This window comes from Stegodyphus dumicola, chromosome 4, assembly GCF_044657685.1.
Source record: "Stegodyphus dumicola isolate Sdum_Otavi_A_Nest chromosome 4, ASM4465768v1".
NCBI classification, from domain to species: Eukaryota; Metazoa; Arthropoda; class Arachnida; order Araneae; family Eresidae; genus Stegodyphus; species Stegodyphus dumicola.
Window position 1 is genome coordinate 76,579,634 of NC_140771.1, and position 25,953 is coordinate 76,605,586.

A 25,953-nucleotide genomic window follows, 5' to 3' on the forward strand; every position below is an offset into this window, starting at 1 on the left:
TTATCTAACGGGAAAAAAATTCAAGTCTTTTGAAAGTGTTTCTAAGGCAGTTGCTGACTATTTTAACTCCATGGATGAGAACTTCTACAAAACAGGAATTTACAGGTTACCTGGAAGATGGCAACAGGTTGTAACAAATAACGGAGCATATATAATTGATTAATATTAAACACATATTTTTATAAATGAATTCAAATATTTTCTTTAAAATACGACAGAACTTTCCCTTCAACCCAATATTTCCTCATATGATAGAGTTATTGAACCAGATTATATTACAATTAAATTGTATAATCTTTGACAACTAGTCCACATTATTAGTTTGAATTTGACTGTTCTTGTTTAATTACGTCACCGTGAGCTGTAATTGATTTTGTTAGCATCAGAACATGCCTTTATGTTCTAAGTTCTTTTTAAATAAGAGGCTTATTTAAACCTTTTTCTGATATTGTAGTTACTTTCAGACATAGCGATAATATGCTTCACGTCTGTCGGGGGTTTTGGACTATTTAACTTTTACCAGATTAATTAAACCCTCATAGGTACATTATGGAGAGGTTGACAAGTTAGGAGATGAAGCACGCAGAAACTAGTGAAAGCATTGTTTTGAATATTGATACAAAACTCTAATTGTTAGAAAAGATGCTTAAAAGAGAAGGAAATCAATATAAACATTCAAATATGGCCAAATATCATAAGTGTAAAATATTTAATGCTACTTGAGAAATTGCATAGTTTATTTTGTTCTCAAACTTATTAACAATTATGTTAATTAATTCGTGTTTAGTAATAATGCATACTACTAAGGGATCTATTTTATTTTTAGGATGGTATTTCAGAAGTGAAATTCAGGCATAGATAATATCTTCAATTGAATTTATTCAGTTTCCTTTTGCTCATAGGCCCTTAATTTTTTTCATTAATGGTCCTTAAAAGTACTTAATTTCCGTGTGCAGAAATGTGTACGAACCCTGTACTTTTATTCAAATTATGGTATTTATTAACACTTTTTCTTGTTTAATTTATAAAATCAGTAAAAGAATAAATATATTTTTCGTTTTGCGATTTTGCGTCGGACTCATAAACGTCTGTTCACTTTTCAAACTGTTGCCACAAAATGTTAGAGTCCTGCATTATATTTGAAGAAATTAAATAATGAAAAATCTGCATAAATGATTGTCTATTTCTCGCATTGTGATAAAACAATGGTACATAGAGCCATCGAATTTTGAATGACGAAATCCTACTGCGAATATGGGCATCTGAAATCCCAAATTTGGAATTTGTTTTATTATAGATTTTATATTTTGTAAAACTTTAACGAATTTTTGATTTACAAACTCAATGCTTTATTGGCAACGTTATATAGAAAAAAAATACTTTTATCTCCAGCTCGCGAGACTGTGTATATCGGAAATTCTAAAGATACGCTTAATTTAACATTATTTTGCGATATTGCTCTTGAACTGAATTTTATGGTTTAAGTGCAAAGAACATAATATTTAATAAATAAAGGTAACACTCAAAACGTTAAAAAAACGCCCCTTTGGACGTAATTTAAAATCTGAAACATTTCTTTTTTTTTTTTTTTTTTTTTTTTTTTTTTTTTAGTTTTGGAATTGGGGAGAGGATGTTAATTTAACAGTGGTGGAAGGGGTGCATGGAGCGAAAAAATAGTTGGGACCACCTGCAGTAGGTAATGTAAATGAGATCATTAAAAAAAAATGGGAAAAAGGAATGATTGCTGCTTTTAATTATTGTAACTAGTAAACTAGATGTTTTAAATTTAGAGAATCAAAGGTTTACCATTATTTGAACTAAATGCAAAGTTTATGTCTCCTTTATTAGATAATATAACTTTTGTTTAGGACACTAGTTAACATGTTCCTTTTGATTAAGTATTAATTGGCCTGTGTGAATTCAGACCCAAGGAGAAAGTCTTTGTATATTTCATTCATTCATTGCAGATTTCCCCCCATCCTGTTAGGGATGCCTTTTCCCTAACAATTATTTGCTAAAAATAATATATTTGTTAATTTATGCTTTTCTTATTTTAAAAATTAGTAGACATAATTAAATAACTTGCTAAATTATGTATGCATTTTAAATAGCTGTTTATTTTTATCGTTATTCTAAGTTCAGACTTCATAAAAGTAGTGGTTTAATGGGGGAAAAATTCGAAACTCAGTTTTGATCGGACTTTATGTATATGAGTTTTCTTTTTATTTGTTTTATTTCTTCCAGAATGCAGGTAACTTATTCTTCTGAATATAAATGAAATATGATAATAAACAATTAAGATATTTATCATATGTGGTGCTGTGTTGAAATAAGAGTATCTAGCCTATATAAATGATCACTTATTGACTCTGAATGAGCATATTATTTATTTTAAATACTTTCTATAAAACTCCCTTTTTTGATCTATACAAAATTGATGGACTGAAAAAATGTGAAAGTTTCATATGAAAATTCCTTATGGAAGTTATTAATTATGACAAATTTGTTTCTGATGTGCAAATGTTAGATTAAAAAGTTTTAAATGTGATATTTTTTCAGCTGGTGTTTCAGCTCCACATTATAATGATGTATTTATTATGCTGTTTACTCAGACGATGGGCCAGTTGGAACAGGTAATAATCTTGGTTTTGAGCTATTTTTGATAAAAGATGTGTTATAACTTTTTCTTGTATTTTAGTTATTTCTGTGTGCAATTTTTTTAAAACTCATATATGTTGTTGCATTTTTTCCCCTTCCTCTTGACGTTCGTATGTTACGGGGCTCAGGCGGATTTGGAGTGAATAACGACAACAGCACTTGAGGAACTTTCAAAAGACACTTTATTTAGCCAATATTAATCAGGACAGCTCAAAAATCACATTTTACAGTCGTAGAAAAACTACTATAGTAGATTTTCTCCGTCATGCATAGATGCATCTGCTTGTGCGATGTTTCTTTCTGTGATGTTCCACAGATAAAAGTAGCATTAAAATTATACTGGTTATCATTAATTAAGCAAAAAAGATGATTACTCTTGCGTTTTTCTTTTTCTGACATCAGTTGTTACATTATTTTCTTTCTTCACGTTCGTATGAGATTCGTGAGGATTTGGAGTGAATAATGACAATACTACTTGATGAAGTATCAAAACACACTTTATTGGCCAGTGTTGTCAGGGCAGCTCCAAAACACGTTTTTGCAGTCGTCGAAGAACTACTATAAACACACTGACGCAATCAGCAACACAGCCTTCAGGTTATCAGGCTATAACGGTCGATAACTTCACTGCAAAGCACCAGATTACTGCTTGGTCGTTCTCGGAACTCCACGTACTCTCTAGACTCTCCACGCTATAACTCGCAATACACTAAAAAAACTCTCGATGCTAGACTTCGAGCTACTCGCTCAATGACTGACTATCGGCTCGGTAGACGAGGCACACACACTCAATACTAACTCGCACTCTAGATGAGGCACACACACTGACTGCGAACCAGCAGGGTTTATATAGCTTTCGGCTTGTGTTCGAGAACATTCTGGACTAAACCGATAAGAATTTGTTCCAGAAGGTTCTCCATTGTCCATGGTGTATCGCCAAATGTGGCAACTCTGGCTTCCCTTGCCATTTTAGGGCAACCCTAAAACTGCTTTGTGGGGAAACTATCTCACTGCGCCTGTACATTTGGTAACAATATAATGTAATGATTATGCATAATGTGGGTTTTGAAAATTAAATTTTTATTGCTAAATAAATTAATGTGCATTTTATTTTTTCTTTGAATTAATGTAGATGTTACCTGCACGAACAGTCATCAAAGATGCTTATGCTAATGGCCAAGATGAAGAACAAAAATTTATTCAAAACCTGAGTTTGTTCTTGTGTACTTACTTAAAAGAACATGGGAGTTTGATCGAAAAAAGAACCGATCTGCAGCATATGCTTCGTCGGGTAATTATTATTTATTTAATTTTTATTTTAAATGAATATGCATAGTTTCTTACAGTTTTGAAGTAGCACTAATACTTTTTCATAATACTTTTTCTAATGTATTAAATTGTCAAGTTTATTATTCTGAAAATATTGCTTGCAAAAATTTATATTTATGTTTAAAAAAAAACTCAAGTAGTAGTAAGTTAACTATAAATTTTATAAATTGAAAAAAAATAATAATAATAATAACCGTGGCATCCATCTTAATTTTAAAGGGACAGTCAGTACATTTTAAAAGAAAAGCAGTATGGATTTCTGTACTCCAAATTAAATTACCCTGTTCAGGCATACTGATGTCGGCACTTGATGCATTTTCTACATATCTTTCTCCTAATTGTAACCACGTAAATCTATTATGACTAAATATATCTAACTGCATTATTTAATTATTTGTAACTAACTGCGTACCCTTAAAAGTTATCTCTGTATCGTAAGCTATCACTTTCCCTTAATCTTTATTGTAGGTGCAAGATACAACACAAATATATAAAAATTAATATAAAACTTTATTTTTTGCAACTAGTGAGACTGAAATAGTAAAAACAGTGTATTAACTGGTTTGCAACTGCAGGAATTCTACACGACACTATAACTTTCACGTTGCACAGAAAGTTTCAGTTCTGCAGCTCTGTTATGATCAGTGGCTGTGTGTCTCTAAGCAAGCAGCCAAAGGCAACAACCAAGCATCTGTTATGAGTCATTTTGATTATTATTTTACTTCTCAATTTAACTTAATGCGGACATAAAATCTGCATAAATTTTGGATTAAGTGAAGTACATGATGAAATGATGCATAAAAGAATCATTATAAAACTAATTGTTAGTACAATTTAAGTTAATAGTCACAAATCTTCTTTAAAATATGTAGGACTTTTATAAGTGTAAAATATAAATGTTTTAAGAAATTTTATAATATGATGCAATTACATGAAAAAATTATGAAGTTGATTTTATTTTTGAATTTGTTTTGTAATTAAAGTTAAATAGGTTTAATAAATAATACAATCTACTTGCAGATTTATTTTGTTTCATTGATGGTCCTTAAAAGTACTTAATTTACACATGCAGAAATGTGTGTACGAACACTGTTAATACGTGAAAAACAACTTTTCCTTTTTTGGAATCTGAATTCTTTTGTTAGGTGTCACAAAAATTGTCTATAGTTTTTATATATATATAGAGAGAGAGAGGGAGAGAATTTGAGAATTTTAGGTCGTTTTATAACATTTTATACTCTCATTTTAAAGTATTCCATTCATTTTGGCAATTTATGAATGCTTTGATTCTGAAAAATAAGCAAGATAAAAAATATTACAAATCACAGTTTTCAAATTACATCTAGAAAAAGCAGAAAAGCTGCTGTAAATCTTTTTAAAATTAATTTTATTTATAACATGTAGAAAGCATCGTTAGATTGATGTAGAATTTAAGTTGGAAATGGATTTATTAAAATCTTCAGTTCTTTTAACCAAGTTCCTGGAGTTCCAGAATTATTATAGCTTGCTTTAGCAAAAAGAAAAGGTAAGAGTGGGAGTGTTATTTGCTTAAGAATTTATTAAGAATGTGGCAGCAGGATTTTTGACTTGTAAAGAAAAATTGCCTCTGGAAGCAGGGCCCTCAGTCTCTCTCCTTTTGTGTGGAATGGCGTCACCTTCCATATTTAAGTATTTACCAACTTATTCCCTTATTTTGCTATGCAATATTTGGGAGTTTTTAGTAATAGTCACAAATTAGTCAGATTTAAATATTTGCCTTTTAATGTTCCCCTCTGTCTCTTTGGGGGGGGGTTAATAAAGTTGACAATTGTGACAAAGAGTTATATGTTGTGACAGTTTTTCTCTATGAGCTATTTGTGAAGAGTCTGTTAAACTGAATTTGCTTGGCTGTAACCATGTGAAAAAAGTTCAACGGAGTGTTTTGCTAATATTCTCCCACTTTGTGTGAAGTAAAAGAAAGTTTCAGAGTTCTGCAGTCCAATTCTGCTTCATTGAGGAAAAGGTGAGGCCCATTATAAAATAAGAATGAAATTCTTAGTTTCCAACCAAACAAAAGACTTGGATATTTTTCTTAGGCATACTTAAATTTTATTTTGCACGAGTTCTTGATAAATTATTGGTTCAGAGGATTTAAATAAGTGATTAGCTAGTGCTAGAATTTAATTTCCTAAATGAACGAGTAGAAAATTGGGGGCATTTTACCAGTGTGTCTTTGGAGATAATAAGGAGAATGTCAGGTTTGTTGATTTTATATGATTTTGGCTTGCTCAGTTAGGCCATTCTAGCAGCCATGCATGCTGTGAGATCCTCTCAGGAAATCCCTAAAAGTTTTCAAAAGTACTTCGACTGCGGCTAGAGAGAATGTGGCAGCAGGATTTTTGACTTGTAAAGAAAAATTGCCTCTGGAAGCAGGGCCCTCAGTCTCTCTCCTTTTGTGTGGAATGGCGTCACCTTCCATATTTAAGTATTTACCAACTTATTCCCTTATTTTGCTATGCAATATTTGGGAGTTTTTAGTAATAGTCACAAATTAGTCAGATTTAAATATTTGCCTTTTAACGAAATTATATTAAATTTTGTCATAGAAAGCTTACATTTTTTATGGTAATGGTATTTTCCTGTGCATTTATTTCAGAATGTTTAGATATGTATTAGGATTCTCCTTTAAAAAAAAAAAAAAAAAAAGCCTTTTTCCCCTCTGTCTCTTTGGGGGGGGTTAATAAAGTTGACAATTGTGACAAAGAGTTATATGTTGTGACAGTTTTTCTCTATGAGCTAAGATCTTGTACCTTGGAATGTTCTAGCAAGATTTAAAAACCTAATTAATGGCTAAAATCATGTGGAAAATTTGTTCACGGTATTAACATAGGAGAGGCATTTTATAGAAAAGATTGTGATGAATTTCTCTCACATTTTGGAGTTTTTTTTTTTTTTTTTTTTTTTTTTTTTTTTTTTGGAAAAACAGTGAAAATGGTTATTTGTTTTTTTCTGCTTTTCATCTTAGAAGGTTTTCTCTTAATATGCATATTTTACTTTTATTTTATCTTCTTTAGTTCTTTTCAGTAATCAAAAATGGGAAAACTTCAATGATTCTAATCTTGTCACACAGGGTAGCATCTGAGAAAAGAAACTTCTCAGTTAATAAAAATACTAAATGACAATTTAAAAGATTTTTCTTTCAGGTCGTCACACAGGGTAGCATCTGAGAAAAGAAACTTCTCAGTTAATAAAAATACTAAATGACAATTTAAAATATTTTTCTTTCAAGTCTTGGAAGAATTTCCTCAGTAATGAAAGTGATTTTTAAATAATAATACCAAAGACAGTATGTTATTAATAATAAACATATTATTTAAAAAAAATCTTTCCATTGAGCAAAAAGTCACAATGACCAGTGGTATAACCATAATGGGTGACTGTTGGCAGGTAGCACTTCTGATTGCATAGAATGATTAGTACATTTGTGAGGTTGCTTAATACTTACTGCATTTTTTTTAACTCAAAAAGGTAGTTGTTACAATTACGAGAAGCTTTTTACATATATATAATTGATGGATAGCATAGAACAATTATAGTAGTGAGATATAGTTCTCCTGACGTGAGGAACCTGCCAATGAAGCTCTCTCTAGTCAAGAGTTCACGATTGGCAGCTTGAATTAGCCATGTATCCTAAATTTTTTGTTTGTATTTTATATCCTCTGATTCATATCTGGAACGAAATCAGAGGGAAGACAAGATAGTTGGTTCATCAGCCCTCCTGAAATCAATATGCAGAATGCTAAAATCTCTTGACACTGGTCGGAAAGGTAACTGGTGGCAAGTAAAGCTTCTGACTCTGGATAGTGATTAATATATTTCTGAGGTTGTATAAAACTTACTGCATTTTTTGAACTCAAAAATGTATTTATTACAATTATGAGAAGTTTTTTACATATATATATAATTCATGGCTAGCATTAAACAATTATAGTAGTGAAGTATAGTCCTCGTCACATGAGGAATCTGCTAATGAGGATCTCTCTAGTTGAGTTCAAGAATATTCTGATGTGTTGTTCCGATGGAAAAAATCGCAGACTGAATTAGCCACACCTCCGAAATTTTGCAGTTGTAATTTATATCCTCTGATTTGTTATGTCTGGTACGATATTAAAGGAAAAACAAGGTCATTGCTTCGTCAGTCCTCCTGAAATCGAGAGGCTTTGACGACAGACATAGTGCAGAACATTAAAGTCTCTCGACACTGGTCGAGACTTTGACTGGTGGCAAGTAACACCTCTGACTCTGTATAATGATTAACCCATTAGCCGCTGGTGTTGCATTGACGCAACGGTCAAAATAAATGGGTATATAAATATAACTACCTAAGATATTTTATACCAGCAGATGATTTTGTGTAAGGAATATTATAAAGATTATTTCTGTAAAAAAATATTTGCCTTCAACAATCATTTTGTTTATAATAATTAATCTCATATTTTAAGCAAAATTTTCGACCGTGTATTTTTGCTGAAAATATTTAATGAAAGAATCACCATCTTTATGAGTGATCTATTTTTAGTCAAAGTCACCGTTTATCAGAACATTACATCAATCAGATGTTTATATTTGTGTTGGGAAGGAAGGGAAAACAGGTGTTGCGCTGACGCAACATCAGCAGAAAATGGGTAGTCAATCTCCTTTTTCACTCATTCCTTTCGATGTTCTGGTTCATGTTCTGGTTATTTAAAAATGCCTAGAACGAGATATCATACATTAAAAGATTTTTTGGATGAAGAAACAGATGATAATAATGTTAATAATGACCAGAATGAATTTGATATTGTTGTTGTTCCCCCAGAAATTGCAGAAACTAGTGACAAAGAAGAAAGGAATGGCAATGTTTTAAATAATGATAATGAGAGTTTACCAAATGATACTGCTGGGGAAGTTGAAATTCATGTAAGAAGTATGTTTCAGCCTTCTAAAAGCAGTTATAGTCATACTAAAAGTTTAAAAAGCAGAAGACTGAAATCATGAAGTGGATAAAAAAGGAACTGCTAGTTATGTCTCAGGATGAACATGAAGAAAGAGATAGAAGATAAATTATAAAAGACAAAATACAAGGTAAAACTAGTGCACAGATTTTCGATTTTCTTTTTGGTTTAGACAGTTACTCTCTTCTCGTTGAGCAGACAAATACGCCCAGCAAAAAAAAAAAAAAAAAAGCATCTGAAGCCTATATGAGAAGATTTATTGGAATATTATTGCTTACAGGATATCATTCTTTACCTCAAGAAAAAAATTTATTGGTCTTTTGATAAGGAAATTTCTGTTCCTGTTGTACGAGAATCGATATCATGTTTGCAGTGCAGGAATATGAAGCAGAATTTGCATTTGACAATAGTCAAATTGACAATACTGATAAATTATATGAGGTGAGACCGTATCTAAATTTACTAAATATCACAACTTTTTACTACTGGAAGTCTCTTCTAGATTTCAGACACAAGAATGCATTATTCCTTTTGCAAACTCCTATTGAGATTGTAGAATTAGCCAGAAATAGATCGGCAACAGGAAGACCTAGTAAATTCAGCATTCAAAAGCCATTGCATGGAGATGGTAGACATTTTATTGTAAAGTCCGTTGATAACAAAAGACTTTGTTGTTAAGAGTATCATAGCCAGACTGTTTACAGGTGCAAAGTATGTAATGTAGCTGTAAAAGAAATACAATGTATATTTTAATATTAAATTAATTACAAGTACAGTGATTTGTAGATTTATAAAACGTTATACAGCTAAAAAGTAATCATGCGCTCCGCTCAAAAGAAACATCACACGAGTACAATGCTACTCACTAAAACACCTGTAGTCTTATTCCACTGACGTTGCGCGAACGCAACACTCGCTTTTTCCAGAAGTAAAAGCTTTTTTTTTTATTTTCAATGTAAATGTGTGTTATAAATGCTTAATTTAATATTTGTTATTATTTTCATGAGAAAAGAAACATTCCTTGTAGTTTTGGCGGTTAATGGGTTAACACATTTGTGAGGTTGCGTAATACTTACTGCATTTTTTTAAACTCAAAAACATGTTTATTACAATTACGAGAAGCTCTTAATATATATACACTCTTCGACATTAAAAAAAAAAAAAAAAGACACACTGAGAAGCTATAAAGCAAATTGGACACAAATTGATATGCATACAGGCTTCGACGGAAAATGCAAAATTTTACATTTTGGCTGCTAATGAACGAACGGTTGTCGCTACTGCGCAACTGGCAGAATAGTTAAGAGGAGAAATTATGATTCCAGGTCATAAGTTTTTCATGAATTTCATTCCGTGTACTCTGGTAGACGGTAACTATGCCTCACATACAGGTGCGCAAACGATATGCTCAGATGTCAGAATTTAAGAGAGGTCATGTAGTTGGGCTTAAAGAAGCCGTTTGCTCTTATTGGTGATAGCTCAACATTTGAGCAGGAGCGATGCCACTGTTAAACAATGTTGGCAGAAATGGGTGAACCATGGCCGTACACAACGACAAGAAGGAAGCGGTAGGCTTGGAAAAATGACAGAACGTGAAGACCGAACAATCATCAGAGTGGTACTCGCAGCCCGAGATGCATCATTGTCATCGATTGTACGTGCAACTAGTGCTTCAGTGACTGCAAGGACTATTCCTAGAGGCTCGCAGAAAGGGGACTAAGGTCACGGCGCCACATGTGTCGACTATCATTGACCTCTGTACAACATCAAACCCGTTTGTAGTGGTGTCGGGCTCATTCGCACTGGAATGTCACTGACTGGAGTAGAATAGTCTTCAGTGATGAATCCTGCTTTGAACTGAGCCCAGGAAAGGTGAGTGCAGCGGTGTGATACCAACCTGACAGTCTTCCGGCAGACAGGCCGGACAACCAGGAGTGACATGAGTTGTTTTGAAAAACACAAGGACAACATGAATTGTTTTGAAAAAAACGAAAAATTAAATTTTTCTTCGGAAACAAAGGATCAAAAAGTTATTAATGCAGAATGTCTGTTCTCTGCCTTTTTACTGGAGCACAACCTGCCACTGAATGCATTGTATCACGCTGCAGCTTTATTTAGAAAAATGTTTCCCGATAGGGAAATTGCTTAGAAATATTTAAGTGCAAGGACCAAAACAGGTGCAATTGTTAAAGGAATGGGTTTGAAAAATAAATCTTCAGTTATTGATTGCATTAAAACAGTTCCGTTCTGCTTCTCTACGGATGGAAGCAATAATACCGATTCAAAACTGTATCCAATTTTGGTTTCTTTTTTTAATCCAGAGTCTTCAGAAATTGAGTGCAGTTTCTTTCTGTCCCCATTTTAGAAGGACATTCGACAGGCTTTAATATAGCACAGCTAATTATTAAAACTTTAAAAGAAAATGCAGTCCCTCTGGATAATTTGGTGCCAATAATACACCAGTAATATTAGGCTTGAAGACTGGTGTTGCAGGCATCTTAAGAAAGGAAAATTCAGATTTGCAGATTATGAGGTATACCTGTCACCTCTTAAATTTAGCAGCTGAAAGAGGGACAGCTTCTTCACCAGTAAATGTGGATGAACTGTTGATATTTATTTGTGTACTTTTTGAACAGATTTCCTGTGTTACTTCATTTAGTCATGAAAGATGATGATATTGATGTTGCCATTGATAATATTGCAGTCACAATTTTGCAGTTTACAATTAGAAAACTTGGATGAAGTTATAAAAATCATCTAGGATTGGCAACCAGTGGAATTTAATTGGAAAACTGAAAGGTGCTAATATACTCTATACTGTTACGTTGGCCGTCTTGACAGTTCCCCATAGTAATGCAGAGTGTGAGAGGATATTCAGTGTTGTTGCGAAAACGAGGACTAAATTTACATCTAATATTAGTGATGACACATTAGAAAAATTTTATTAGTGAAAGCAAGCCTGTGTGACAATTGCTCTGAACAAAATTATGAAGTTTCTTTCTTAACAAAAGCAAAATCTGGCACTGCTCATAACATTTGTATGAAAACTGATTAAAGTGGGTTTTTTCCCTCCCCCTCCCTTAAACAATGCAAATAATAAAAATGTTTTTTATGTGTAAGGTATTTTTGTGTTGCTTGCATTTAAAAATTAGTAACTATTTTAAAGATAATTCATTATTAAAAACTATATTTTTGTCATTTAAAATGTCTTTTTAACATTGTGAAAAATCTCCTGATTTCTTTAAAAAACCTTCTGATTTTTGAGTGTCGGGTTGGCAAGTATGCTATCTTCTTATTCATTATATCTGGAACAATATCAGAGAATAAACAATATTATTGGTTTGTCAGCCCTCCTGAAATCAAGAGGCTTTGGCAACAGACGCAGTGCAGAACACAAATCTCTTGACACTGGTCATGAAGTTGTGTACTGTGAACTGGAACGAATTATTGCGTTTGAGATGGCAGACCATGACTTTTGACATGTCGTAAGAGCTTGAAAACAGGGACTTGTGGGACCGCACATACGATTTTTTCATTTCTGTGTGGTCCGCCACATCATAAATGCATTACATTTCCATGATTAAATAACAGGAGGAAACAACTGTGTATGAATTTTGAAAAGTATTTGTACATTTTGATTTTCTAAGAGTATAAGCAAGATGCTCATAAATTTTTCAACCATTTCTCAAAATGTATAAAAGTTGCATCATTCAGCAACAACCGAAGTGCAAAGCTCAGTCACTATATATTATTACATAAAGTTTTCTGGAGTTATAGTCAGTATTGATAAAGAAATAAAATAAGCAATTTCTTATGTGCGTTTAAAATATACACAGCTTATTGGAACAGCAGCAATCTTAACTAAATCCCAAAAGTGTACAATAAAGAGGAAACTTAAGGAAGAAATTGATTATAGAATTGTATATCATGTATATATAATTTGTTAAATAATGTAAAGGAATTTATGGAAGATTTAAAGTAAGCAAATGGGTATAACGTAGCTAAAATATCTGGAAAAATTTCAAATATAAAAAAAGATATGTTATATATGTTTTGAGGTTTATATGAGTTCTAATTCTAATATTTTTTAAACCATTGGAATAAGTTATATATATAGTTATTTGTTAGTTTAAACTGTAAAATTTTCTTAGATTGGGATTTTTATTATAATAATTTTTAATATTTTTAATGAATATTTTAAAAATAAAAGAATTTTTTAATAGTGACCATGTAAATCTTTTTTAAAATAGGCGTTACTGTTATAAGTGTAAAATATTAATGTATCAAAAAATCGTACAATTTTTTAGATAGTTTTCCCCTCAAATTAGTTTTACTGTTATGTTAAATATTAGATTATGTTTATTAATAAAAATGCATCCTATATCTACTTCTGTTTTATTCTTAGAATGGTATTACAAGAATGAAGTTGCTGACATTGATTAAATTATGTTAATTTATTCAAATTTTGTTTGATGATAGGTCCTTAATTATTTTTCATTTGTGGTCCTTAAAAGTATATACAGAAGGTGTATAAACCCTGCTGAAGTATTGTCTTTGTAAATTTTAGTGTTAATTTCTTTACTAACATATAAAATTTTTATTGTTCATATTTTTTAAGTAATTAATCTATTGAAAGGTAGAGCGTTTTATTTATTTATGTGATAATATAATAAACAGAAAAAGAACTTGGCAAAATCAGTATAGTTTTAATTAATGTTTTTTGCAGAAATTTGTTTGTCAAGTTAAAAAAAAAAAAAAAATTAATATCCAATCTATGTTTTAGGCTCTTCACTACTTACTTCTAATATCTGAAGTTGAAGAGGTGGAAATATTCAAAATCTGTCTTGAATATTGGAATGCACTATCTGCAGATTTGTACAGAGAAAGCCCTTATAGTGGTGTTTCAACAGAGACCTTCTCTCAAGGTCCAAATTCAGTCGTACCATTAAGGAGGCAACTGTATCAACCTGTATTGACAAAGGTATTGTTTTTGTCGTTGTTTTAAAACTTTTAAGTTTTTCATATTATCATTTTCAAAGCCTGCAAGAAACAAAATGCATCATAATGCAACGTTTTTATTTTCTACATAAAGCAAAAGTCAAGTTTTCAGCTGTATTTTAGTACTTACATGCAAATAATCAAACAAAAGGGTCTGGAATATAGTAGTATGCAAAACTGTGTATGTAGACTAGTGTTTTTTAAAATGCATAGACTCCAACTACTACGGATTCTCCGTAGTTTCTACAGAAATCCATGAAAAACTACGAGCTACGAAAAGTATGGAAAAAACTACGGATTTTACAGAAACAAGAGCAGGAGAACCAGTACGCAAAACGGAACCAACTAATTCATCCGATGATTGGCTTAATACTCGTGTTATCATATATCACGTGTTGAGTGCGTTCCTAGTTTTGAAGAATTAGCCAATCGTAGATCAGTAACTCCAACCGTTAACGACTTATCAATAGTTCCACCCAATTGTCTGTCTCCCAGGTTCCTCGCTGATGCGTGTTTAGGCTGCATTCGGCTGCATTGTGTAGTTTACGGCGAGAGCTTAGCGTGTGTCTTGTGAACTGTGAATCAGGTGAAAGATTTTTAATCATAATGCTGCCTCGAACGAAGAAGCCAAAATTATCAAAGCAGAAGTTTAAAGATTCATATTCTTCAGAATTTCCATGCATTAAAGCGTCCGAAATTTCTGTGAATCACGCACACTGCAGTGTATGCAACAAAGACTTCTCAGTTGCTCATGGCGGAAAAGATGACTGTAAACGGAATGTGTTTTCTCAAAAGCATATAGAACTTGGCACCGTAAAATCTAAAGAAATAACAAATTTCTTAATAAAAGATGATGAAACAGATCCTATAAAAGCCGAATGCTATTTTGTTCGTTTTTTAATTGAACATAATCTACCGCTTTCTGTTTCGGATCATTCCAAAGAGCTTTTCAAAGCAATGTTTCTGGATTCTGCCATAGCAAAAAAATTTAGCTGCGGTCATACCAAAACTGCTGCTATTGTGAAAACGTTTGCAGAAAATACTGTTGCTGATATTATAAAATCAGTGTGCAGTACATCATTTTCTCTAAGTACTGATGGAAGTAATGGTAACAATGATAACAAACTGTACCCATTGGTTATAACATACTACAGTAAAGAAAAGGGAGTGATAATTACTTCATTGATTTCTATTTTAGAATGCACGAATAATACAGGAGAAGGTATTTTTAATTGTATAAATGAAAACTTTAAAAACAAAGGTTTAGAATGGAAAAATTGCTTATCATTTTCTTCAGATAATGCTAGTAATATGATTGGAAAGTTTAAAGGTGTAGCATCATTTATCAAAATGCATCAACCAAGTATAATCACCCGAGGTTGTCCGTGCCACCTCTTGCATATAGCTGCAAAAAAAGCTACTGAAAAATTAATTGGCTCAGAAATTGAAATGTTGATAATAGATATATATTTTTACTTGGAGAAAAGTTCGAAACGGAAGCATAGCTTCAAAGTTGCTCAACAAATTTTGGGACAGAATGCAAGATCTCATAAAATTTTGAAATATTGCAGTACGAGATGGTTGTCTCTTTTAGAATCTATAACAAGGATTTTGGAACAGTGGGATGCTGTGATAAATTTTTTTGGAGATAAACCAGATAACAGTGAGAATGAAGGAAAGAGATTGCAAAACATTAAAAAAATTTTACAGTCACCGACCACCAAATTGTACTTGTTATTTTTGAAAAATACTTTGCCTTTGTTTATAACAGTAAATATTAATTTGCAACAACAAGCTCCTTATATACATAAATTGAGAAGAGAACTTTTTGAACTTTTAATGAATTTATTTGTTAGCTTCGTAAAACCATCAGTAATTTCTAAAGAAAATGAAGATGTTACTCTAACGTCTATTCCATTTCAGAAGTATAGTAAACAAAAAGAAAATGAAAATTTAGTGATTGGTGCAGAAACAAGACTATATTTAAAAAATGCCAAGTTGAATGAAAGTGAAGTGAAATCATTTTTCAATTCTGTGCGAGCTTTTTTTGTAACTGCATGTTCATATATAATTGATAAATTTCCACTGAGTGATCCATTTCTAAAACATGCTGAAGTTGCTGACATCAACTTGAGAACTGAAGTCTCATTTTCATCTGTTCTTTACTTGATGAATACTTTTCCATCCATTATTGATGAAAAATGTCTTAATCAAGTAGAAATTGAATTTTCCATGTATCAAGTAGATGATTTGAAAGAAATTGTAGATTTGCGTATTGATATAGCATGGGGAGAAATTGCCAAATTAAAAAATATGAATGGGTGTATTAAATACAAAGTATTGCCTTCTGTAATGCTTGCTGTCTTAATAATACCTCATTCAAATGCAGCTTGCGAAAGAATTTTTTCTATTGTTAAAAAAAATCAGACGGAATTTCGACCAAATTTAGGTCTTAAAACTCTTGAAGCAGTTTTGATTGAAAAAATAAATATGCAGGCAAATGAAGAACTGTGTTATAAAAAAACATTCTCAAAATCAGAACTTAACCTTGCTAAGCATGCTACATATAAATCTTTGCATTCATAAATTATGCGTATTTTGTTTAATATTTATATGTATCATTCTTGGTTATTTAAATTTTATTTCCCTGTAGAAATCATATCCAGAATAAAGATATGATTTATAGCTTCTGATTTTTTCTATGATTAGTAGTGATTTGAAGTACTTTTTATTAGTGAATGCTTGAGGAGTTAAAAGAAAATTTCTAATTAAATGTGCATATAATTTACAAGGTATATTTTTAATTATTCAGTTTTATATGTATATGGATTTTAAATGTAATAAAATTGATTACAATTAATTATTAATTTAAAATTAATGAATGGTTAATTACAACATACGCTACGCGCACATTTTCAAAGTTGTAAAAATGTCGTTCGCGCGTTCACTACTGACAAGGTTTGCTGAAGGTTGGAGTCTATGAAAATGTATTCCATGGAACTCGTTAGGGGTCATTCAAGTCAAAATTTGAAAGAATTTTTTATTGCTATGTAGACTTTAAAACTAAACATCTGAAAAAATTTTATATTATTTATTTCCATTGTTACTGCTTTCTAAAATAATGTGAAGTACCCTATTTTTTTAGTGTAATGAAAAATTTTTTCCTCATTTTTCCATATAAAATATACATAGTATTGATTCTCCTACACTTATTTTCTGGAGGATGTTGATGGTTTTAGTTATATTTTTATGGATTTCATGAAGTTTGAAGATTACTGTTTAAAACTATAAGCTGTTATTGTATTAAGTAGTTAATGCACTTTTATGATAATTACATAGCTAACCACATAAATAAAAATTTTAAATTGTCTCAATACGTTGCAGTTAAGGTACACTATGATTGGAAGAATGGCCAAACCAGAAGAAGTTCTTGTTGTGGAGAATGAGCAAGGAGAAGTTGTTCGTGAATTCATGAAAGATACTGATTCCATACAGTTGTATAAAAACATGAGGGAAACATTAGGTAAGTTGCAAAGTAGAGTTATTTTTATATGCTTTTAGCACATGCTCCAGTTTTGATGAATCCTTCATTTGCTATAAATTTTTAAAACTTTTTTTAAAGTTATTATTCTAAAGGCTGAAAGTAAAAATAAAAATGCAGCTAGTATGGTATTCAGAAACATAGCACTGCATAGTAATAAATGTAATAATATTTAATAATTTACTGATTTTAATACTTGTTTTAAATTACAATATATATATATATATATATTCAGGAAAAGATGTTCAGAAATAATGAAAAATTTGAATTTTGAAACTTTATAACTTATGGTTTAATTTTGCATAATTGTTCATTTCAGTGGTAAATAATAGTTTAAAATTCAGTAAATTTAAGAAATTTCCAGAAATATGTTGTAAAAAAATTTGTTAGATTACTGTTTCCCAATTACCATATTAAAACCTCATCTTTTATAGTTTACCTTACCCATTTGGATTATGGTGATACTGAGAGAATAATGACTGAAAAGCTCCATAATCAAGTGAATGGTACTGAATGGTCTTGGAAAAATCTAAATACAGTAAGTTAATGCTGAACTTATATTAACTGTTATTTTAAATTTCTAATTAGCTGCAGTTATATGGAGTTGAGTAACTGCTTCAATTTTATGTGCTAGGATTTATAAAAGCTCAAGTATATACTTTTTTAAAAAATTTGTTAACAATGCTTTCTTTTTTAGCCCCAAGGGCTATTAATTTCTATTTGGCATTTTGTGTTGATGCACTATAAATGGCGAATCACTTTTTAAGTTGTTGCCACCAAATATTCTGATAAAATAGCTGTACCTAGACCATCAAATTTTGAATAATGTGCGTCTCCATGTGAATGTGGGCATGTAGAAGCCCAAATTTGGAACTTGTTTTATTATATATTTCATATTTTATAAAGCATTTGTCAACAATTTTAAAGCGAGCAATGGCAACACTGTACCCGGGGGGGGGGTATTTTTATCTCCAGTGCACAAGACTGTGTATCGGAAATTCTAAAGATTTTTTTTAAAAATTTTTTATGTAGTATCTAAATATTTTCTAAATATGAAATTATATTTTTAAGTATATATTTATTTTAAAAATTGTGAATTAGTACTTTTTGTTTCTTTTTGTTTTTTATTTCTTATTGGTTTATATGGATTATGTATAGTTCTTTTATAGTTTCTTTTTATTGATATGCATATTCGTGTAGGGGAAGTTTCTGTAGACAAGGATTTCTAAAATACATTGGTTTCTAGATTTTTTTATTATTTTATAAAAAATTAATTTTTAAAAAATTAAATTTTTTAAGAAAAAGTTTAATTCTTGACTTTACTTGTTTCTCAAAAGACTTAATTAGTATATTCCTTTTTGAACTTTAATACTTAAATGTTAATTTCTAAGGGTACCACTTTATTGGAATTACTTTTGGTTTTGACTTTTACCCTTGCCTGCATGAATGACGAAACACAAATTGAATGATTGGAGAGTTAGGTTTGGAGGCAACTTCCCCTTGATAAGTCTGTCTCCTGCCTACTCTACGATCATTCACATATGCATTTTTTAAAAAAATTGTTTAATTTAATTTTAATTTATTAAATTAGTAGATTTATTTTTATGAATAGATTTTACACTTGATTTGCTTATGTTTCTGAATTTAAATGATATTGTAGATTAGTTCGAGAATTAAATCTTTTACATGTTTGCATATTTTTAAATTATTTTGGCTTTTTTCCTTTTTTTAGAATTTAAATTTCATTCCTTGCAGCAATGGCGCCAAGAATCTTTAATTAAATATGTATTTAAATTTAATTTTTTTAATTAAACTCAATTAAATTCTAAAGATATGCTCTTTTAAGTATTTTGTGATATTGCTGTTGAAATGAATTTTATGGTTTGAGTGCAAAAAACATGATATTTAATGTTAACAAAAAAATGTTAACACAAAACGCTAAAAAAAGTGCCCTTTGGTCATGTAAAATCTGAAAGCTCTCGGATTTTTAGACCCCCTTTTTTGTGTATTGCTTTATATTCTTTTTACATATATTTGCTGCCCTCTGAGAGCATACTCATAGCTGGCAAACTGAGATTACTTCCCAGTTACGAGATAACTTGCTATTGATCGCCCGACTCAAGTGACCAAGTAATAATACAATGTTTAGGTGTTTGGCATTCAGGAAGAGGCTAAGTGGGATCTTGGTGCTGAAATGAATAATTTATTTGTTAGAAAAATGCTAAATATTGGGTCATATATAAAGGCTCCACGTTTTTTTGCCACTAGATGGTGTTGATGCCTATCCGGCAACACTCACCTGATTGTCTGAAACAAACATGTGCTTAAAAGGTGACATTCAGCTTCCATTGCTTGTGAAAATAGTTTTCTAATTCGTTGCTTATGTAAAAAGTTATATTGATTTGAAAATGAGTGAAATGTCTGAAGAAATACATTATGTGAAGCTTTTTTTAGTATAAAAAAGGAAAAATTCTGCAAAAACATGTTAAAAAATTTGTGAAGTGTATGGTGAGAATGCTGCGAGTGAACGAAGGACCCAGGAGTGGTTTGCTCAATTTGATTCCGGAAATTTTTATATCAGAGATAGAGATACATCTCACTCTGGTCAGCCAGTCGCTGAAAAAGTCTATGGAATTTTGCAACTGGTGGAGCAAAGACCAGCACACAAGCTGTCAGGAAATAGCAGAGGCACTAAACATCAGTGACATATGACAGTTTGAAATCATTTGAAAAGAGCAGGTTACAAAAAAAAAAAAAAAAAAAAACTCAATGTTTGAGTGCCACTTAAATTGCAACCTGGCGAAACCATGAATTCAGCCCTATGCTGTGTACAGCTTGACCGTTTGATCGAAACAATACGGAAAGAGAGACCAGAATTCGCCAAAAGAAAGGGAGTTGTGTCCCATCATGACACGCCACGCACATCTTTGATGACTCGGATCAAATTGACGGAACTTGGTTAGGAAGTTTTGATGCATCCACCATATAGCCCAAACCTTGCACTGTCTGACTACCATTTTCTTAGGTCTCTGATAAACTGTCTTGATAATAAAAAATTGGCTGACCCAAGAGCTGCTGAAAATCACATGTCCAAGTTTTTCAACGATAAACTGCAGAAGTTCTACACCAATGGAATTATGAAGCTACCCAAAAAAATGACAAAAGATCAAAGATAAAATAATTGTCAGTATTGTACTTGATTAGAATTGATTTTCAATAAGAACATTTTTGTTCAAAAATGTACCAAAAAAAGCGTGGAGATTGTATGACTCAATATTTAGAATGCAATTGCCAAGCAGCGTTACTTCCCCTTTGAGCCGAAAGAACTAAATAATGGTCTCCCGCTGCTCGAGCATGTCTTCTAGATACAAAATCCTTGGATTCAAACTGATTCCATAGTTGGTGCACTGCACTATGAGAGACATTGAGATGGCTAGCAGCATCAGTTTCTGACATCCCCGTTTCCATCCATCCGATCGCCCTCCACATCAATGACTCAAGCAAACCACTTCTCCTGGATATTTTCCACGAAACTGTAATAACAACTGAAGATCGGCATTCATAAACAAAAATTATATAATTTTTTCATTTTTTCTTCAATTTCTCCATTTCCCAAGTATTCATTTCAGTAAAATAAAAGTGATAGCTATTGTTTTTCATATATTTTCTTAAACTTCGTTACTGTCATGCATAGCAACTGTGAATTTAAACTTGAAATTAAACTGACATTTTTGTAATGGTTAGTTGTATTATAAGCATGCTTCTAAAATTTCTTGTTTATTTTAAGACAATAGAAAATAACATTGTACGTGAGGAGTTTGGTGGGTAATGTGCAGAAAGTGTGAGTATTGTTAATGTACATCAGAGTTATCTCACAGTTACGTCGGGGAGCAAAAATATTATTTCATAAGCCAGCTATGAGTATACCCATGTGAATTAAGTTACTAGTAAAAGTAAAGTTAAATATATATTTAAATAATAATAATAGTAATAAAATATTTAAAAGGTTAAAATCACTGGCTATATTTTGCCATGTCTGAACAGACAGACTTAAGCGCCCCGTTTACAAGCGCAGATTTGACCGGTAGCGAAAACCGGTTCTTCCAATGTGTCCTATTCGCACAATAAACAAGTATTAACTGCTTCTCGGAATTGGAAGTAGAATTTAGTAGAATGTTCCTACCTCTCTGGAGCAGGGCAAATGGGGAAATTATTGATACTGCATTGCTCGATTGTGCCATTCACTTAATTTTGACAAACAACATGGATGACGTACAACTGACTGTTTGCTGGACTGTCAGTGAAACAATCGTGTTGATCTGGGGATGCAATATCATCCAAAAATATTAGATGAAACTATTCAAAATATGGAAATTTGTAAACAAGTATAGATAAGGTTATCTGATGCTGTGTATTCTAGAAATTAAAATTAAAGAAGTGCATATCAGCTTCAACGCAACAAAGGGACTCGTTACCTTTTTAAGAACTTTATATTATATTTATTTCAAAACTTTTTTATTAAGAATTCCTATTTTTTATGAATATTATTAAATGGTTTTGTAAGACAAAATAATTTTAAACTGGGGAAAAAAAAAAAAATCCAGTAATATTTTTTAATTAAAATTTTTGGATGAAAAGGTTAACAATGTTTTAATTGTTAATTTTTTAATTGTCATTTTTCTCCTGCAATACAATTTTCATTGATTTTCCCCCCAAATTTTCTTATTGTATTTATTATTATGTTCTTAATAACTTTAAGGATAAATTTTGCAATTAAGGAATTAGTTTCTGAGGGGGGAAAAAACTCATTTTTATGTAAAAACGTTGAAACAAATATGATCTCAATCACATTTTCACTTCAAATAATTTTTCTTTTCAGTATTTTGCAAAATCCATTCTTGTTTCTATAAAGTGTATAACGGCAAAAATATTAAATAATTTAGGACATATCTATGTAAGTTTTAGAACTTTAAATAATAGGATTTATCGAAAAAATGCAAACTGAGAAAACACAGTTTAAAAAATATAAACTGTGTAAATGGTCATTAAGTCATTATAAATTTCTTGAACATTTTATTAAAGAATTTCATTACATATATAATATATATAAAATAAAGCCTAGTGCTATTCAAATGTTTAATGTAAACATAAATTACGAGCTTTCATTTAAAATGTTCGTAAAATGGATTCAAAACATTTTTTAACATATAAATTAATTAGAATATATTTTCTAAAACATTGATAATCAATATTAAAACATTTGTAATTAATATTAATAATGTTGATTTGTCATTTTTTCAAAAAGCAAAGTTTGAAATTTTAACAGCCACAAACCATTTTATTTAAAACCGCTCAGCATATGTGATTTCTTCTTTTAATCATTTGATCTCGTATATAAATTGGGTTTTAAGTTAATATAGGTAAATTTTCATTAATTAAAGAGTTAAACTCCAATGGCGTTCTATAGCAATAGTAAAACAAATGTCAAAAAAGATGTAAGCAAACTTTAGATATCTGCCAGTTTGATTCGCGTTTGTGACATCAATGTTTGCTCACAGTGGCTTATGGGTCAAGGGATGGAAGATGGATGTTCATCTGAACTGGTCCTGAAGGCGAAACTGCTTCATATCCCCATATATCCTTAATACAAACGGTGACTGTGCGAACGAGTGTTGCATGTGAACAAGGCTTTAAACAGCTTTGGCAGCAAACGTGTTAAATACATAATTTCCACTTTTATGTGCAGACCGGTGGCTTAGTCGTTAAGATCTCTAAACAGTGGGAGATTGACCTGAGTTCAACCTACCGCATATGTTTATGTGATTTTTTCTTTGTGTAATATAACAATGAGCCTACTTCCCCTAGAAAGTTCTTTGGAAAGGCATCTGTCCTATTAGACATATGGTCCTTATGTACTTATTCAAATAACTTGGTCTAATCTTTAAATTTTCATATGCATCTAAAATATTTTACGATAAAATCTATTTTTATATTTATAACATTTTCAGCCAGTGATTGAAGTGAGGAATCAAAAATGAGGTGCTTACGTATTATCCCATTCAACCATGAAAGTTATCTACTATCAAATATTGAAAGTTGGCAGCATTCTGATGAAACTGATGCCTCTTTTAATTTAATAAGCCATAAGTGTTTGGACCACTTTGTTTCTTGTGCTTCATAAAAATATTTCTGTGTATATTTACTATTTTTTAACGGCTTCTTTTTTGGGGGAAAGCTCTGGTCAGAATGCTGAGAGTACTGACTTCATGTAGGTAATTGTTCCAGTCTATTACTGTTCAGCTGACCACATCCTGTCAAGTAATATGTGCTCCTTTTAATGGTAGGATGGCATAACTTTGAAAATTATCCTTTGCTTGCCCTTCTGTGGAAGGAAGGTCCAAAATTTGAGGGGGGTGTCCAAAGGGGCTTTGTTCATGAAGGACTTCGTTTTGCGATTTTTGTGTTGAATCACTATAAACGGTGAATCTCTTTTCAAACTATTGCCACCAAATGTTAGAGTCCTGCATTATATTTGAAGAAATTAATGAAAAATCTACATAAATGTATGTATATTTCTCCCATTGTGATAAAACAAAGGTACATAAAGCCATCGAATTTTAAATGACGTAATCCTCCTACAAATATGGGAATTTGGAAGACCAAATTTGAAATTTGTTTTATTATCAATTTCTTATTTTGTAAAACATTAACAAATTTTTAGTAACAAACTCAACAACGTAAAAGTGAGCAATGGCAGCACTCTATGGGGGCGGACATTTTTATCTCCAGCATGCGGAACTGTGTATCAGAAATTCTAAAGATATGCTCATTTTAAAATTATTTTGCAACATTGCTATTGAAATGAATTTTATGGTTTAAGTGCAAAGAACATGATATTTAATAAACAAAGGTAACACAAAACGTTAAAATAGGACGTAATTTAAAATCTAAAACTTTTTTTTTTTTTTTTTTGTTGTTGTTGTTTTTGTAAATGCGGAAAAAAACAACAGTTAATTTATATCTTTGTTCATATGTTTTTGTAAATGCGGGAAAAAAACAATGGTTAATTTATATCTTTGTTCATAAAAACAAAAGGTGACTTATTTAGAATAAATCAAACTTTCATCAAATGAAAATGCAGATGTTATAAGTGTCTTGTTATGTCATACTTATCAATAGCTGGCACTAAATCATGCTGCTTAGAGACAATTATAGTTGACAGGATAAAGTGTCAGTATGGAAAATATTGGGTTGGCAACTAAGAATTGCGGATTTTTTTTAGAAAATCAAAGACAATTTTTTCATGGAACTAAATAACTTTATTCTGTAATGTATTGCCCATTTTGATCAATGACCTTTTGCCATCTTTCAGGCAGCATCATAATCCCACGTTCATAAAACTTCTGGTTCAAAAAACTGAATTCAGCAAAAAACTGAATCAGGTGCGATTTGACATCATCATTATTGAAATTTTTACCATTCAAGGAGATTTGTAAAGATCGAAACAAAAAGTAATCAGATAGTGCAAGGTCAGGACTATATGGTGGATGTGGCAAAACATCCCAACCAAGCTCCAATAAATTTTGCCGAGTGACCTAAGATGTGTGTGGCTTTGCATTGTCATGATGGAATACAACACCTTTTCGATTTGTCAATTCGGGCCGCTTTTCTTCAACTGCATTGTTTAATTTCGTTAGTTGTTCAATGTAGACATCAGAATTGATCGTTCGGTTGGGTGGTAAGTGTTCAAAGTAGATAATTCCTTTGTAATCCCACCAAACTGATAACAAAACCTTCTTTTGATGAATATCAGCTTTTGATGTTGTTTGAGTTGGTTCACCTGGCCTGCTCCACGATCTTTTCCGCTCGATATTGTTGTAAACAACCCATTTTTCATCGGCAGTTATCAGTCGTTTAAAAAATGGATCATTTTCATTACGTTTCTTTAGCAAATCACAGCTGTTAATGCGTTTCTTTCAGTTCGTGAGGAACCCATGTATCGAGTTTTTGAACATTGCCAAGTTGAAGCTTCTCTGCAATCTCACATGTTGTACTGTGACGATCCGAATCGATTATTGCTTTGATTAGGTCGTCATCAACTTCAACTGGACGACCAGAGCGTTTTTCATCTTTGAGTGAAAAATCACCAGAACGAAATTTGGCAAACCAATTTTGACACTGCCATTCTTTTAAGGCTTCGTCACAATAAACAGCACATAACTTTTTATGAGCTTGCGATGCGTTTTTCCCTTTGCAGAAATAAAAAAGCAAAATATGACGAAAATGTTCCTTTTGATTTTCCATTTTTCAACGAATGCCAAACGAAAACTACGCAACCGATCAAAAAACTTTTTTTACTGATTGACAGCTGAATTGCCAACTATCAAATAACAAAATGTGTTTTACATTTGTACTACGTCTGCAACTCTAAAAATTCAACTGAAGCCATCTATG

General features: G+C 31.4%; 1 protein-coding gene across 2 annotated transcripts in view; it reads left to right on the top strand.

Moving 5' to 3' along the window:
* Positions 1 to 25,953, top strand: part of emb (exportin-1 emb) — a 113,236-nt gene that overhangs the window by 26,440 nt on the left and 60,843 nt on the right. For both annotated transcript variants that reach the window (XM_085815108.1, XM_085815107.1), the window contains exons 11-15: positions 2,560 to 2,633; positions 3,791 to 3,949; positions 13,744 to 13,941; positions 17,343 to 17,481; positions 17,934 to 18,037. In XM_085815108.1, the coding sequence (XP_085671234.1) occupies positions 2,560 to 2,633; positions 3,791 to 3,949; positions 13,744 to 13,941; positions 17,343 to 17,481; positions 17,934 to 18,037 (674 nt within the window). The remainder of the gene's footprint in view (positions 1 to 2,559; positions 2,634 to 3,790; positions 3,950 to 13,743; positions 13,942 to 17,342; positions 17,482 to 17,933; positions 18,038 to 25,953) is intronic.